The sequence below is a fragment of the Polyodon spathula genome, chromosome 4 (genome assembly GCF_017654505.1).
Source record: "Polyodon spathula isolate WHYD16114869_AA chromosome 4, ASM1765450v1, whole genome shotgun sequence".
Classification (NCBI taxonomy): Eukaryota; Metazoa; Chordata; class Actinopteri; order Acipenseriformes; family Polyodontidae; genus Polyodon; species Polyodon spathula.
Genome location: NC_054537.1, coordinates 81,159,998 through 81,175,803, shown reverse-complemented (window position 1 = coordinate 81,175,803; position 15,806 = coordinate 81,159,998). Strand labels below are relative to the sequence as shown.

Genomic DNA, 15,806 nt, shown 5'->3' with positions numbered 1-15,806 from the left:
GAAATACCATAGGTATCTTAACTAACGTCACCATCATTTTTAGATTCACTTTCTGATTCAGACACCACATCTTGGTGACTGATTAGGAATAACGAACCATAAGCCTGATCATATCTCAAACCACTTAAAGACGAGCTGTTGAAAAAGCAGCAGCTGTTTTACAAACAAATGCTATAAGCACCCACTGTATAGAGATTCTTAAAAACATACTGGTTTGTATGTTTCGTTATGGAGGAGTGTGTGTATCCACAATAATGCAGAACAAAGCAGGTTTTATCATATTGTTAGAGCTGTGAATTTAAGTTCCAGTCAGTCTGGTATTAGAAGTCAGAATATGAGGAGTCAGTAAAGCCCTTAATGACTAAACCATGTGCTGCTGCTCTCCTGGCAAACAAGAGTCGCCACCTAATTCTGTTTTACATTTGGCTGCATTACTGTGACTTCAGAACACACACTAACACAAAGCGCCAAATTCTTTCATGCACCATCTCATCTAGCTGGATTACAGCAATAGCCCACAACTGGAAACAGCACTTGTTTGAGAAAGAGCCCATGGAAAGAATGCCATTTCCAGTAGATGACGTCGTCTCATGCCTACACAAGACTATCAGAATGAGAAAAGGAATCAGGAGGAAACAAAAGATATTGATTATTTTCAAGGCAGTTCATACCCAACACAACAAACTAACCACCCATAGCATAGAGGTTTCCACATAGGAAACCTTGTAGTTTGAGTGAATGTGTGTGCTATTGCTTCAAGGTAAACTGGATCTTGGTGGAAGGATTACTAGCCCCAGAGAAGGAATGATTTGTGATGCTAAAAAGGGAGAAACACCCTAAATATGTGAGCAAAGGTGCAGTTTTATGTAAGTGAGGATTTAAAAAATAAATAAATAAAAACTTCAAACTTATTAACTTTGTTTTATCATCTGGTGGTCGAATGTTTGGAGAGAAGAAAGAAATGTCAAGCCACATTTTCAGAAGGGAAAATACTTTAAACAGTATAAAACCAACCAGAATCTAGACAACAATAATTGAACTGTTCCTTCCTATAATTGTATGAAACTAACTTTTCCTGCCTCTGCACTTGACTCGAGTTTTTAGCTTCTGAAATTGGTTGTGCTGCCAGGCAATACATAGTCTTGTAAAATAATGACACACAATGGTCAGTATTGATACCTAAACCACCACAGAAATCACAGGGTAGAACAGGCTTTATTTAAAAACTAGTCCCATTCAAATGTCAGCCAGGTACAGGATTATATACTCACTAATATATTTACATTAATACATCATCCAGATCTTTGCGATCGATACAAACTTCGAAAGGCTAAGGATTTTTTTTTCAGACAAATGAAGCCAAGATACAAATCTTTGACTCCTAGGAAATCAAGAAATTTTAAAACCTTCATTTTTTTTTTTTTTTTTCCCAAAATTTCATGTTCGAGGTTCTGCCTACAAAATCAACAATAAAGAAACCAGAGGGCTTTTTTTATTTTTTATTTTTTTATACATAAAATTATGGGGTTAGTCTTTAGTTTCTTAAACATAAATAATACAATCTAAAATATTTTACAGCATAATTTACACAAGAACAACATTTTCTACATCAGATTTCCTGGAGAGAACAACACAACACTGTTCGTACACTCCTGCCACATGATGCTGACGTGGCCACTGTACTCTCACTGTCATCAAATACACATGCAAGACACATGCAGGTAAAGCATGATCCTGAAGTGATATACTGTATTCGCAAAACTGTTACAGTGAACATTTGTTTTTTGTAAAAAAAAATAAAATAAACACATTACAGTAGCAATCTAATCTACTGATCAAAATGGTAGCAAACCTAAATACTGTACTGGAGCTGTTTAAATAGGGTGGCGGATGGTGATGGAAGGAGGTAGAAACCATCTTGGTATAAGATGTTAGCATCTGCAATGCGATTCCCATCAGTTAAGCAGAGGTGTGTGAGAGAACAGGTACCTGAGGCTCTTAACTCCCCCAACACTAGCAATGAGCTCTGGTAGTTCACTGCTGTATAAGCTTTATTGGTGACTCACTGCTGTATAAGCTTTATTGGTGACTCACTGCTGTATAAGCTTTATTGGTGACTCACTGCTGTATAAGCTTTATTGGTGACTCACTTGAAGCAGTTGGCTCATGAATTGGGACGCTAATGGGTGTAAGCCCACTGAGTAACCGTTCCATCTGAAAAGATGCTAGAAAGGAAGGGGAGGTTTACAAACCCACAAAAACCCCAAATAATACTTCCAAGTATTATCAACCTGCACTAGACATTGGATAGTTGCTAGGAAACATGATTTTGTGTCTGAAACACAATATAGGAAATAAAGCTTTAAAAAAAAAAAAAACACGGATGTACTAATGTGTAGAGAATTTATTTTCTCCAATCTTCAGCAATTATCATGATCTGGGTCACCCATGTGGAGTTGATTTTAGACTGTAATGGAATACATTCTCTCAGTACTGTATATTCTATGGCAGCTATTAGAGAATTAACAAGCAGCAATCACTTCAGAGAACCCAAACTATTGGTGGTCTGCTGAACTGAATACAGTTCTAAGTTTTGGAGAGGGTCAAGAAAAATCCTTAAAGTTGACCAAATAAAACAAATATGCACATGTTTAAAGATAAAAGAATAAAACACTTTAAAACAAACAACAAAATCTGTATTTTTAAAAGTCTGCATCTAATGTGAAAGTACAGTCCACTGTGTTAGCCATCACCCCCATTCTTTGGTACTCCGCTACCCGCTTTTCAAAGAAGTTTGTTTTCCCTTCCAGAGAGATTGACTCCATGAAATCAAATGGATTTCCTGTTTTAAATACCTAGAAATTTAAGAAAAAAAATATACTGGTATTACCATAGACACATATGATTCTTCAGAGTATAATACAGTGCTAGCTTTGGCCAGCTATAAAAATGGTATAGCATAAAACTGAGGTCAATGCGACATGCAGTTTTGTTAACCTGTCCTGCACACTAGAGGTTGTTATCTATTAAAGTACCAATCTCTGAGCCTGCAGCTTTACTATGTTGGAATTTATGCAGCGGTGGGAGGGGCTTTTAACTGTCCGATCAATACAACCCCCCCCCCCCCCAGATAAATATTGCACATATAACAAATTAGGGTCAATCATATAAAACACATGTATTTAAAAAAAAGAAACACCACACAATAATTGAAGCACCATCTTTAAAATACTACATTGCATGCAGGTTATCCTTTTCATTAAAACGTATACAAACAAGAATAAACTTTTTAATCAACTGAAAGCCTTCATTCAGCATACAGCAGGGCTTCTCAAACTCGGTCCTGGGGACCCCCTGTGTCTGCTGTGTGATATGTCCTATGATACAGGTAGACCTCCTTTTGTTTGTCAAACTGTGTTATTAGTAGGCTTTTTATGATCTCATTACCCCATTCCCTATCTTCATGACATTGCGGGATACTTAAATATGATAATTCTTCATGAATAAATGAAGAAAATGCTTCCTTATGTGAAATTCAATTTTCGATGCAATGCTGCTAACTTTCTTTTTTAAATTGTAGGTCTTCACTGGCATAATTAGACTATAGTTTATTTATTTCTCTTATAGAGTGCAATACAGTACATGTACATTTCGGTATCCTGCAGTAACTAGCTTTACTTTTTAATGTTACCCCCGATCTTCCCAAGAGGCTATGGACACATTAGACACTTCCACACAATTGTGCATAACATATACTGTACAACTGACATTCCACAGCAAGATCTGTGCCATCTTCAGACTATATAAACCGTTGAGTTTTCGATTATAATTGGACTTCAGTGCATTATGAAGTTAATTGCTCTTAATTTTTATTTTTCCACCTTTCTAACTAATCAGCTCTTACCTTTGAGCAGCCCAGATCTATCAACAGGCGGTCTGCTACAAACTCAATGTACTGCTTCATCAGGGTACAGTTCATTCCAATGAGGTTTACAGGTAAAGACTCTGTTAGGAAGTCCTGGGAAAAAAAAAAAAAAAAAAAAAAAGCTAGGAAAGCCACATAACACACTGACCATCATAAAGGTGACCAATTCCCATTTAACCCTTTGAGTAGTACGAATGTACCAGTACGTTCATTGCTCTCTTTTTCCCAGGGAGTGTGAACTTACCGGTACATTCTGTAACTTTAAACTTGAATTACTGAGCCTACAAAACTTCTGATCACATCATATTATAACACTAGGTTTCTGTAACACCTTTTATTCGTATCTGTCATCTGCCAGATAATGACTAAATTACATATAATAAACCCAGTCACAAAAAATTCAACAGTGTTTGTAAACCGGTGAAAAATCGCTCAATGAGAAAGAAGGATTAGTAATAATACTGAATTCAGATTGCGATTTAAAATTTGATTGGCTTTAGGTCGGGGCTCTGACTGGACCACTCAAGGACATTTACCTTTTTGTTCCTTAGCCACTCCAGTGTAGCTTTGGCTATGTGCTTTGGGTCGTTGTCACGCTGAAAGATGAACTTCTGTCCCAGTTTCAGCTTTCTTGCAGAGGGCAGCAGGCTTTCCTCAAGAACTTCTCTGTACGTTGCTCCATTCATTTTCCCTTCTATCTTAACAACTGCCCCAGTCCCTGCTGATGAGAAACAGCCCCATAACATGATGCTGCCACCACCATGCTTCACAGTAGGGATGGTGTTCTTTGGGTGATGCGCTGTGCTGGGTTTGCTCCAAACATAATGATTTGCATTTAGACCAGAAAGTTCCATTTTAGTTTCGTCAGACCACAAAACTTTTTGCCACATGGTTACAGAATCTCAAGTGTTTTTTTGCATACTTCAAAACAAGATTTAAGGTAGGTTTTCTTGAGTAATGGCTTCCTTCTTGCCAACCTACCACATAGGCCAGATTTGTGGAGTAGTGTATTGTTCTCACATGCACACTTTGACCAGTCTTGGTCTGTAGCTCTTGCAAAGTTGCCATTGGCCTCTTGGTAGCCTCTCTGATCAGTCTCCCTTCTTGCTTTGTCATCCAGTTTGGAGGGACTGCCTGATCTAGGCAGGGTCTTGGTGGTGCCATACACTTTCCACTTCTTAATAATCGTCTTGACCATGCTCCAAGGGATATTCAAGGCCTTTGATATTTTTTTTTATACCCATCCCCTGATCTGTGCCTTTCAACAACTTTGTCCTGGAGTTCTTTTGAAAGCGCCATGGTGTTCATGGTTGAGTCTGCTTTGAAATGCACTACCCAGCAGAGGGAACCTACAGGAACTGCTGAATTTATCCTGAAATCATGTGACTCGCTACAATTTAACACAGGTGGAGGCCACTTAACTTGGTGTGTGATTTTGAATGGCGATTGGTTACACCTGAACTAATTTAGGATTGTTATTACAAGGGGGGTAGACACTTATCCAACCAAGCTATTTCAGTTTTTATTTTAAATTAATTTTCTACAAATTTCTAGAATATTTTTTTTCACTAGGAAGTTGTGGGGTAGGATGTGTATATAAATAAAAAAAAAAAAAAAAACACAACTTAATTCCAGGCTATAAGGCAACAAAAGGTGAAAAATTTGAAAGGGGGTGTAGACTTTCTATAGGCACTGTACATACAATTCTTCCACTGAATCGGATGTCTGCGAGTGTCAGTGAAGACATAAGCAAAGAATATTCAACATGAAGTGACAGAGACGGCACTAAGCTCTGTGCATTGCTCCATGCTTCAAGGAGTGTCATACACTGAAGCGTTTTTTTTTTTTTTGGTTAGGACATGTTGTGGTTGTTCCACCTCATTGTTTAGTTTGCCTACGTTATTTTTTAGTCAAAATCTTTCCGTATGACTAAATACAAAAATATTTGTTTGATTTATTTACAGTAAAAATGATTTCAGTACGTCAGTATTCATTACAAACATATAGCTTTCAGCCTGTTTGTATGCTGTACTTAATCATGTGATAATCATGCGCATGCAGAAGACAGAAAAAAAACCTCACTCCTGTAGGACCAGCATTGCATTTTATAACTCACTACTCAAAGGGTTAAGAAATAAATTAAATTGTTATAATTTACTACTGTACAGGGTAGACCATATTATGAATCTGCAACTACAGCACATGTTCCACGCGAGCTCGACACAAATTAAAAGAAATCCAGACTGGCTGTGCAAACAGGTAATTAATTATGCCCCACCCTGTATAAGTTGAAGTAACAACATAGGTAAATGTAAGTTATGAACTGGCTGTGCATGAAATAAAATACTATATTCAAACAGACTGGTTCTTTACAGCACTAATGTTAGCCTGATAAGAAAAGTATTTTCAAGTTTTAAAGCAAAACATGATCCCAATCATCTGCTGCCTAACTGGGACCAGCTATTTAAAAATTACCTGCTCAATACTGACTGCACTGGTGAGGATCTCTTTGACTCTCTCTTCTGAAGGTTTGTTCACAAGAGATTTAAACATTAGACAGGCAAAATTACAATGAAGTCCCTGGAAAGAAACAAAAAAAAAATATACATTTAAAAAAAAAAAAAAAGCAATATGGTAGATGAATAAATTATACTGTTGTAAGAGTGTTTTAATTCAAAATTAGGTGTATCCTGTATTTTAGAAGTGAATTATACTTTATTCATTGCATTAATTTCAAGTCTGCAGTTCCGGTGTGCTGTAATACAGGCGAGTATCAGAGCTTCACTCCTCTGAGAAATCCTTTCCTGTACAGCTAGAGTGAAAGCCTCCCTTAATACTTCTAAATGAGAGCTTGAATTTTTGGACGGTTTGTCAGGACAAGATTACTAGCTCCCTTGACTTCTGGTAACTATGGTAACTGCATCTGCATATATTTGGTGCAAAACACCATAAAGTTGTTTCTGTAAATGTTTCAGACAATACTCTTCGAATGTTACTTCCTGTTTGGGGTCTGTATGACTCTGCTTAAACAGTATTTCCCCAGCACAGTGCTATCCAAAACAGCAGACAGTATGCAGTAGGGATGCTACGATTAAATCGAAAAATCGACCTCATTATATACTGATATAAATACTGGATAATCGATTCAATAATTAAGTTTTTGTAAACAAACAGTTAATAACATTACTTAAGTGTATCAATGAAACTGCACTGAACGCCCTGCCTTGCTACTTGCAGTATTTCTCCTGCTCGTGTGAACTAGCTTTGTTCCGTGGTCTGATTTGCTGGTCCCATGCTTTGTAAGTATGCCCCTCTGTGTATTCGATGCAAAAACAAAAATCGCCCGACTTGGATCCAGAGCAGGATGACAGGTTTGTATTCCTGGCAAACAAGGTGTAAATAAATTGTGCACATTGAAGAAAACTGACATATATAGTTTGCTCTTCTTTAGAGTTTCAAAATGTACTTTTATATAATGAATATTTAACAATATTCAATGACATTAAAATAAAATAAGCGATGTTGAACAAAAAATACATGTGGACGGTACAAGCATCGATATTTATTCAAACGATTATATTGTGTGTGCCTCACACAAGGTGACTCACTGCACTTCATTTATTTCATGACCTTCCTGGGACCCCTCGGGATCTGCGTTCTCCATGTTTCTTACTCAGTAATAAAAAAGTCAAGGACTGTTCTAGTTGTTTTTCACCTCATCTCTGCTGATGAGCTCGTTGGAGAAGGTGAGTCCAGGCATGAGTCCTCTCTTTTTCAGCCAGTATATGGCAGCAAAGGAACCAGAGAAAAAGATCCCTTCCACTGCAGCAAAGGCAACTAATCGCTCACCTGAGAAGATACATTTACACCAACAATTAAACCAAAAAGAAAGAGACACCATTTGAAATTCATTACCTAGCCAATGCAGTAATCTCTCTGGGTCTCCAGCTAAAACTGGTAATTTGGCACAAGGCGAGTGTTTTTACAAGGTTAGTCACTGGCAACCAGGGCTTTTGTTGGGATAATCCAGATGTCTTTATAATATGATGACATTGCGTTTGATTTAAATAACTGTGTTGTTTGGTCTAACACTGCTATTAAGTCCCCCTTTGCTAGGTATTTGGTGGTTGTACAGACCAGAAGATCCTCAATCCTGATTCACTACTCCTAATCTTACCTTAGAATTATGAAGGTGTAGATTATTTACAGATGCTGTTTCAACATCTCATCTGAACTGCAGACAATTTTAAAAGGCCAAAGGCACATTATCTGAGGGTTAGTTGCAGGTAGGAGCAATTGAATTGATGTATTGTTTTGTGAAGACTGTGCTGAGGGTCTACAATTAAACAGTTTTTTTTTTTTTTTTTTTTACTTTAGAATCGTGCTGTACATTCTACACACGGCATGGCATCTGTACACTGAGAGCTAGCAATGATTTCTATGTAATGTATAGCGATCACCAGGGATCCTAGGACTCTGTTGCGGAATAATGCGGAAAAACACAATTTTCTATGCTGATCGGAGAATTTTTTGTTTTTACACTTGGGGTGGGGAAAAAACATGCAAGGCTTTTTTTGTTTGTTCGATAACCAAATCAACACACTTATCATATATAAATCATCAACACAGACAATGTTGCTTTAAATTTACGTAAATATACCTGTTCAATAAAACTGCTTCTGGTGAACAGGTCAAAGTTGAACGAGGAGCACTGTCAGTATCACAGTCATGATGAAACAGCAGTTTACTTCAGTATCCAGTGGTTTTACTGCTGAACAAGTTGTTAAAGATGTCAAATGATACAAATCAGGTCCAGGTCAATGAGTTTGGCAATAACCATCCAGATGACAAGGGCTAACTCGGAGATAAACTAATAGGAATACTATTGGCTTTTTATTATTACTACACAAGTATGTGTAATATTTAAAGTAAAATGGTAAGTTTATTTATATTGATTGATGGCACTGGTGCGCTTGCAACTTCCTTAGAATTAACTGTTAACTTATTTAATAGTACTGTTTGTGGATCTTATGATGTGAAGGGGGGACTCAATTTTAGCCTTTGATTAATTTTATTTATTTAATCTGAGCATTCCGTTTTTTTATTGCGGGAAACTAGGATCCCTGGTGATTACTATCCAGAAGTTAAAAAAAAAGGAGAAAGAAATAAGTTACCAAAAGTTGATTTTCTGTCAGAGATCCATTGCAAAGCCCAGTCTGCTTTCCTTTTCACACAAGGCATAGTCTCAATAGCGTTAAATAAAGTATCTCTACAAAAATAAAAATAAAAAAGGTAATTGGATTCCTGTAAAAAAAGACCAAAAAAATGCATGGAGTAAGGAGGCTTGGCACAGGCTAAAACACTGCGACAGCGAAAGAGCTAGTTTTTATAGGACAACACCTGTAATGGAACTTCACTGACAGAATCATTCATTTAACGTACCAAACATTGAGATAAGCTTAAACTCATTAATTAAATTAAATGTATAAAGTTATATGCTTGAAACTTTTCTAGACTGCTCTTAAAGAAACCAACTGCAGTCCAAAATAGTTTAACACAGCGGTTCCCAAACTGCGGTAAGCGTACCACCAGTGGTACACAAGCAGTCTACCAGTGACACGCCAAAGCAGTTTGTGTGTTTTCATTTATCTTTGGGAATCTGTGGATGCATTCTTCCTTCTACGGTGCTCTCCGTTTATAAAAATCACTGACATAAGAATCGACCGCATATAGTGATCAAAACCACTGGGACAAAATCATTACTATACTAACCAAATGTAAAAAAAATCTGCTTGTAAGAATCAAGCTATCTGCTTATAAGAATCATTTTAGGGTAATATGGTACTTGATCAAGTGCAACGACACGTATAGCCAATAAAGCTGTTTTTGAATTTATCACATCACAAGTTGCTTACCCATGAGGACGTTTTGATGTATTGTCCTCAGCAATTGAGCACTAACATTTGTATCCTGTATTTAAACTGCTGATGCACTTGCTAATTGTAATGAGACATAGCCGACGGCAGTGTAAATGATCAGGCTGCAGTCTTAACTTACAGTTTAAAACCGGTGTTGGTTTTATTTTTCTTACAGTGCGGTGGGGAAAATAAACAAACAAAACAAACCTAGCTTTCAGTTGGCGCACTAACCAAACAATACTTTGTGTTGTCCCTGTGCATACATGTGGGAACTCATGACATCTCGTGGTCAACTCATTACACTTTAGATAGTTTTCCTCACTGCAAATTAATTGAAAACTTTACCCAGACCCGACCGCTGACATTAAAAGAACACCACGTTGGTCTGACCTCAATTGAGGCGAGTATTTCCCAGATGATGTAGCAAATGAAAACTGGATCAGGAGACCCATTTTCAGTTGAACAGAACACCATGCCAGATGACTTCTTCACTAGAGAAAGGGAACAGCTCACAGAGTTGTCATGTGATGGTTCAAGAAAATGCATGGCAGTGATTCTTGGCTGAGGAGTATCTCAATTTCCAACAGGGCACTGAAATTTGTGATTCTGTTCTCACAACCTACCTGTGTAAGAGTGGATTTTCTGCCATGATGGCCATCAAAAACTGGTACAGGACAAAACTAAACTTAGAACCAGACCTTTTGCTGAAACTAACCAAGATTTCACCTTACATCCATCAACTCCACATCGTCAATCAAGCACACCCCTCGCATCCAAGACATTCCCAACAACTTCTCTAAATCGGTACATTTATCATTTTTGTATAGTTTTATATATTGTAGATATTGTAACTAATATTGTAACATTGGCTTTATGAATATTGAACGTTTTGAAGTCGTTCAGTACAAATTATTTTGGGGGGTTATATGAAATTTGCTGGTGTTACATTAGATTATATATTTTTTAAAACTGTGGTACATGAGTGAGCAACATTTGGGAACCTCTGGTTTAACGAATATCAAACTTTATTGTTTCCATCAAGCTTTGTTAAAGGCCTACAGTATCTCTCAACTTAAAATAAACAAAAAGAACTATTGCCCAAACTAGTAACAAACAATGTGGACACACTTTAGAACCCTAAACTAAACTAATCTTATGAACCGTTTGTAGCATTTGACATACTGGTATGTAAAACACTTTGTAAACTTCAGTAAAACCTTCAGTCTACCACAAGAGTTACTGTATTTTTTCAGAGAAAAACTGTAAACATATCTTCCCAAACCTTGAAATCTCTTACTGTATTTTAAGTAGGCAATATACAGAACATGGGTCCAAGAATCTGGCTTGCTGTTACCTCTACATCAATCTTACCTTTCCTTTGAATCTCTGATGTATGTTTGTATTAGAAGGCTGTACATTTCTGAGTGCACATTCTCAATGAGGACCTGGAACCCATAGAAACAGCGTGCCTCTGGGACCTGTACCTCCTGGCTGAACCTCTGAACCTATAATGGAGGGTGGGGCAATGCGCATCACTGAAGAATAAAAACTGACTTTACTAAATAAAAGTGATTTCACAGACAATTCACATGGTCTTACTAAATTATTGATTTTCTATATCTGCTTGCGAACAACTTACCAGGTTTTCATTGACAATTCCATCACTCGCAGCAAAGAAAGCCAGGACATGTGAGATGAAGAATTTCTCCTCTGGTTTCAGGCTATCCCAGTGAACGAGATCCTTTGATAAATCAACCTATAGAAATTTTTAGACAATGATATTTTAATGTATTTCATTTTTAACCAGATATGTTCAGTGTTTTACATACAGTATAAGGATAGTTCTATGTGTAGGACTATAACACAAGAGTGGTTTTAAATGTAGCCTACCTCCAAGCTGCAGCTGTGTTTCTTTAAGTGTCAGCTATTATTATCATCCAAGTGCAAATTCTATACCAGTTTCTTATTAGAAATGGTTTACTTTGGCAATTTCCCGCTGGAACGCCGGCAAACTTTATAAATTACTATATATATATATATATATTAATATATAGAATATATATATATATCTATATATATATATATATATATATATATATATATATATATATATATATCTTATAAAGTAATACAGAAAAAGTAATTAAATTTCAATATACACCCAGCAAAACAAACCTCTTCGACAGTCCAGAACGATGCCTGTGCCTGTTTATACATTTTCCAAATGTCAGGATACTGGATGGGGAAGATGACAAAACGGTGTGGATTCTCTTTGAGGAGAGGCTCATCCTCAGCATCTGACCCATTTTCTTCAGTCACTACTAAACCATTCTATTAAAAAAAAAGGACAGATTTCACCCATTTAAACAATAAAACCTTCGTACATGCACGACAAGTCCATTTACATGCAGATTTTAAAAAGATGTGCCATTTCTATTTGAAAATGGATGGAAGTCACTTTTAAAATGCCATCCTTTACAGTTAAAACGTGAACAAAATTGTAACTAGTTACAGTAACTTATTTTGTTTCAGTTTGGTCCAGCTGCAGCTTGAAATATTCTTTGAAGATTAAGCTATTGAACCTACTTGCTCCCTCCTCTGATGCCATTTTCTAGCCAGGTGAATAAAAAGCACCTTCTGATTTCCATGTTTTGTATTAGCTGTAATCCTTTTAAAAAAATAACAAAAAATAGACTAAAAGTAACTAAATCATTTCTTTACATACAAATGTAACGTGTTGCCTCACTTAGTGTTCTGAAAAAGTAACAATTAGTTACAATTCACGTACATTTATTAGATTATAGTAATGGGTTACATAAGTATAATGCGTTACCCCCCAACACTGCTGACACTTCAATGAAACCTTTTACAAGCACAAGTTACTGTGGTTTTTAGAGAAAACAGTAATAACTTCTCTTTCGAAACAGGTGTACTGTGGTTTATTAATAGATATACCAACCAGATGCCTTACTGTAAGTAAGTTGAAGCACAGTCTTACGGTTCATTACATGTTACTGGGCTGCAAACGTGATGAAAAATAGTCTAACAGTGGTATAATAAGGGAACACTATTTGCTATAAGAAACCCTTTTACTGTATAAAGACGGCATACCTGCTTAGTATAGAAAGACAAAGTTATAAAAAAAAAAAGTTTGAAGTGTACATAAACTGATTTATTGTCAAAGTTCAGGCTGTGTTGGAAAATTCATTTTGCATCCAAAAAACAGTGTATATGCAAACATGTATTGTTTACCGTTACACTGTTTGTAAAATAATAATAATAATAATAATTGTGTCCCCACTTGTGATATTGGTCTTTTCCTGACAGTTTTGTGTAACATTTAAGTATTTAAAACAAAAACCACAGCACAAGATAATCTTTAAACTAGGCACCTCAGAGCCTCGTCATAACCAAAACATTGTCTAATGCTAGCATTCATACAATTAAAATTTGAAAATCCACAACTACTGCCTTTTTTCAGTTCAAGTACATAACGTTGTTTGACGACCCCCCTCCCCACTTCCTAATGTTTGAGATTGGAAAATGGTGAAGAGGGGGTTTCAACTTGAAATTCAAGGTCTAGTTACGAAACGCTCTCCACTTATTTAGTACAATAAATACTAAAGTGAAATCGTGTTATTTAGTATGTGTTCTACTAACTAAGATGCTGCCTAACTTATTTAGTACACATTATATTATAGTTACTGTACATAGCAACTAAAACGCTGTTATTTAGGATTAGTACCATAATTATATTGCACGCACAATATCACTTAATTCACACTATCACTTAACAATTACATCTTTAAGTATGTTAGTAATACCAACATCTACTGTTAATACCATGGCAATGAAACAGCATTGCCTCTATTTTAGTACTTTACATACTAATTCAGGGCATTTCACCTTCGTACCTGTAGTACTAGGCAGGCTTGAGAACGGGGTGGAACAGTGAAATGTCTGACTCCATCAGTTTTTAGATCAAACTGCCAAATTGTTTAGAAAAACATGTTGCCTGTCTTAATTGGGCATTTAGTGTTAAAAAAAAAATAACTTAAATGGTTACTTTTTGTATAATAATACAGTACTGCCAAAAACAAATATGAGCGCTAAGCAATTAGACGTCAGCATTTTGGCACTTATCACTGTCGTCCTAAAACCTACTACGACTACGACTAAAAATAAGAATCACATGAATCGGGAAACAGAGACAAGCTTGTAGCAAACCAGCAACCAAACAAAGAGCAACTTCCTTATGTGTGTTTCATTGCTGCTTACTTTTGATAATGATTTAGGCAACTCGATACAACTCTAACAAAACAACACACGTTTATTGAGCAGTTGGCTCCACTTAAAGATTTGCTAGCATGCTTCGCTCAGTTCTTTTTCGTTCTCTAAACACTTCGTGTTATGTCTCTCTGTTCAGTTCACAGCTGTGGCCCAATACAGAAACATCTCAAACAATATCTATATTGACACATTGTGTCTCCTTCCTGCTCTTATATTCTAGTCAAAAAATGTACAGCACCATGCACTGTGTGTACTATAAATGAAATAACAATACAACACTAACATACTCCTTTTAACATTAGAATACTTTTTCCATTACAGACGGAGTTTTTTTTTTTTTTTTTTAAGAACAACCCCTTTTAATCACGCTTATATGTGTCATCACCCACGGCTATTCCAAAACCTAAAAATGCCAAAAATATATCAATATAAAAATAACTAACAGTCTGACAGTTCTGAATAGTATTTAGTGTATGTCTAAAAGAATATAAATCACTTGTCGCAATTCGATTACGTTGAAAACAATGGACCAGCAGAAGAGGATTCTCATTATAAGTTCAAGAATGACAAACATTTTATTAGCAGGTCTACAGTGCACACTTGCATAGCATTTGCACTTGAAAAACAAAACAATAATTGTGTTCCAAAAAAGTGAGAAAATACAGTTCTAGGAACAAATGAAAAAAAAAAAAAAAGAATTCACAATGTCCGTTAGTTTTCCTTCTATAATTTATAATGACCTTCTGGAATTGTATGTACTTCTACAGCTGGAAAACAAACAGTAATGGTAACATTACCGCTATACACACTAAAGCATTACTGTATACTTCTTTTGTGCGGCAATTCAGTGTAACTGTAGGGATGCCAGAAGTTGGTTGCCTATTGCCGATTGCTTTTTCGTTTACACTTAGACATTACATCTATGTGTAGTGTGAATAGTAACGTTCTTGGGGTGGCTAAAACTACTAAAGGGATCTGCTCTATTTATTCTTCATGTTAAATGAAATCTCAGAAAAAGCAATAGCAAATCTTAAATATATTCGTCTCTCCCTACTATCTGTAGATGAAAAAGGAATCGGCAAATCTGAAATCGATCCGTCTCTCCTTGTAAACTGAAATGCCTGTAAACGAAAAAGCAATCGGCAACGTTACGTCCCTCGTGTAGTATGCAAACTATACTCAGATTACATCTTATTTTAAACTCACCTCACTCCCTGTAGAATCTGACTGCAAACGGAGAGACTCCATTATAAGAAGGTTATCTCACACATTCAGTACATCAGCTTACGTTGCTTGCCTTACTGGTAGAGAAAGCCAGCAAGACTGCGGTAGCTCCTCCCAGAGGCCGCTCTTAATTTGGTCTCATGAATATTCATGAGCCAATCCAGAACGATCCACGGGTGAGGGGGTTGGGAGGTATCGGTTTTCAGGAATGCATTTTGTGAATTATTTTTAGTTAACATAAAAAGCACGTTTATTTCGACCAAATGTGTGCACTGTAAAATAAATCCTCAGATTACAAAATTAAACCATGACATAATATTAGACCCACGTGGCAGTGTGTGAAAAACAGCAAGCCTGTCGTTTGTGTCACGTGTTTCTGCTTCAAAAGACGGTCGTTCTGTGTGAATTAAGATAGCATATTAACATCAGAAATGGAAGGAAGTACAGAA

General features: G+C 36.4%; 1 protein-coding gene across 1 annotated transcript; it reads right to left on the bottom strand.

Annotated features, from left to right (window-relative positions):
* Positions 1-1,467: 1,467 nt before the first annotated feature.
* Positions 1,468-15,443, bottom strand: rrm2b (ribonucleotide reductase M2 b). Its single transcript, XM_041248712.1, has 9 exons — positions 15,340-15,443; positions 12,019-12,174; positions 11,483-11,599; positions 11,215-11,348; positions 9,100-9,194; positions 7,641-7,774; positions 6,401-6,505; positions 3,905-4,018; positions 1,468-2,855 (listed from the first exon to the last, which is right to left on the bottom strand). Exons 1-9 carry the CDS (start codon positions 15,379-15,381, stop codon positions 2,703-2,705), a joined length of 1,050 nt encoding a protein of 349 aa, XP_041104646.1. The 5' UTR covers positions 15,382-15,443; the 3' UTR covers positions 1,468-2,702.
* Between the last annotated feature and the right edge of the window lie 363 nt (positions 15,444-15,806).

Coding starts and splice junctions, on each gene's coding strand:
- rrm2b (XM_041248712.1), bottom strand. CDS start 15,381: ATGGAGTCTCTCCGTTTGCAGTCAGATTCTACAGGGAGTGAG. Junction 7,775..9,099: donor TGACAGAAAATCAACTTTTG/GTAACTTATTTC, acceptor GTATCTTCTCAG/GTGAGCGATTAGTTGCCTTT. Junction 4,019..6,400: donor GTGCAGTCAGTATTGAGCAG/GTAATTTTTAAA, acceptor TTTTTTTCCCAG/GACTTCCTAACAGAGTCTTT.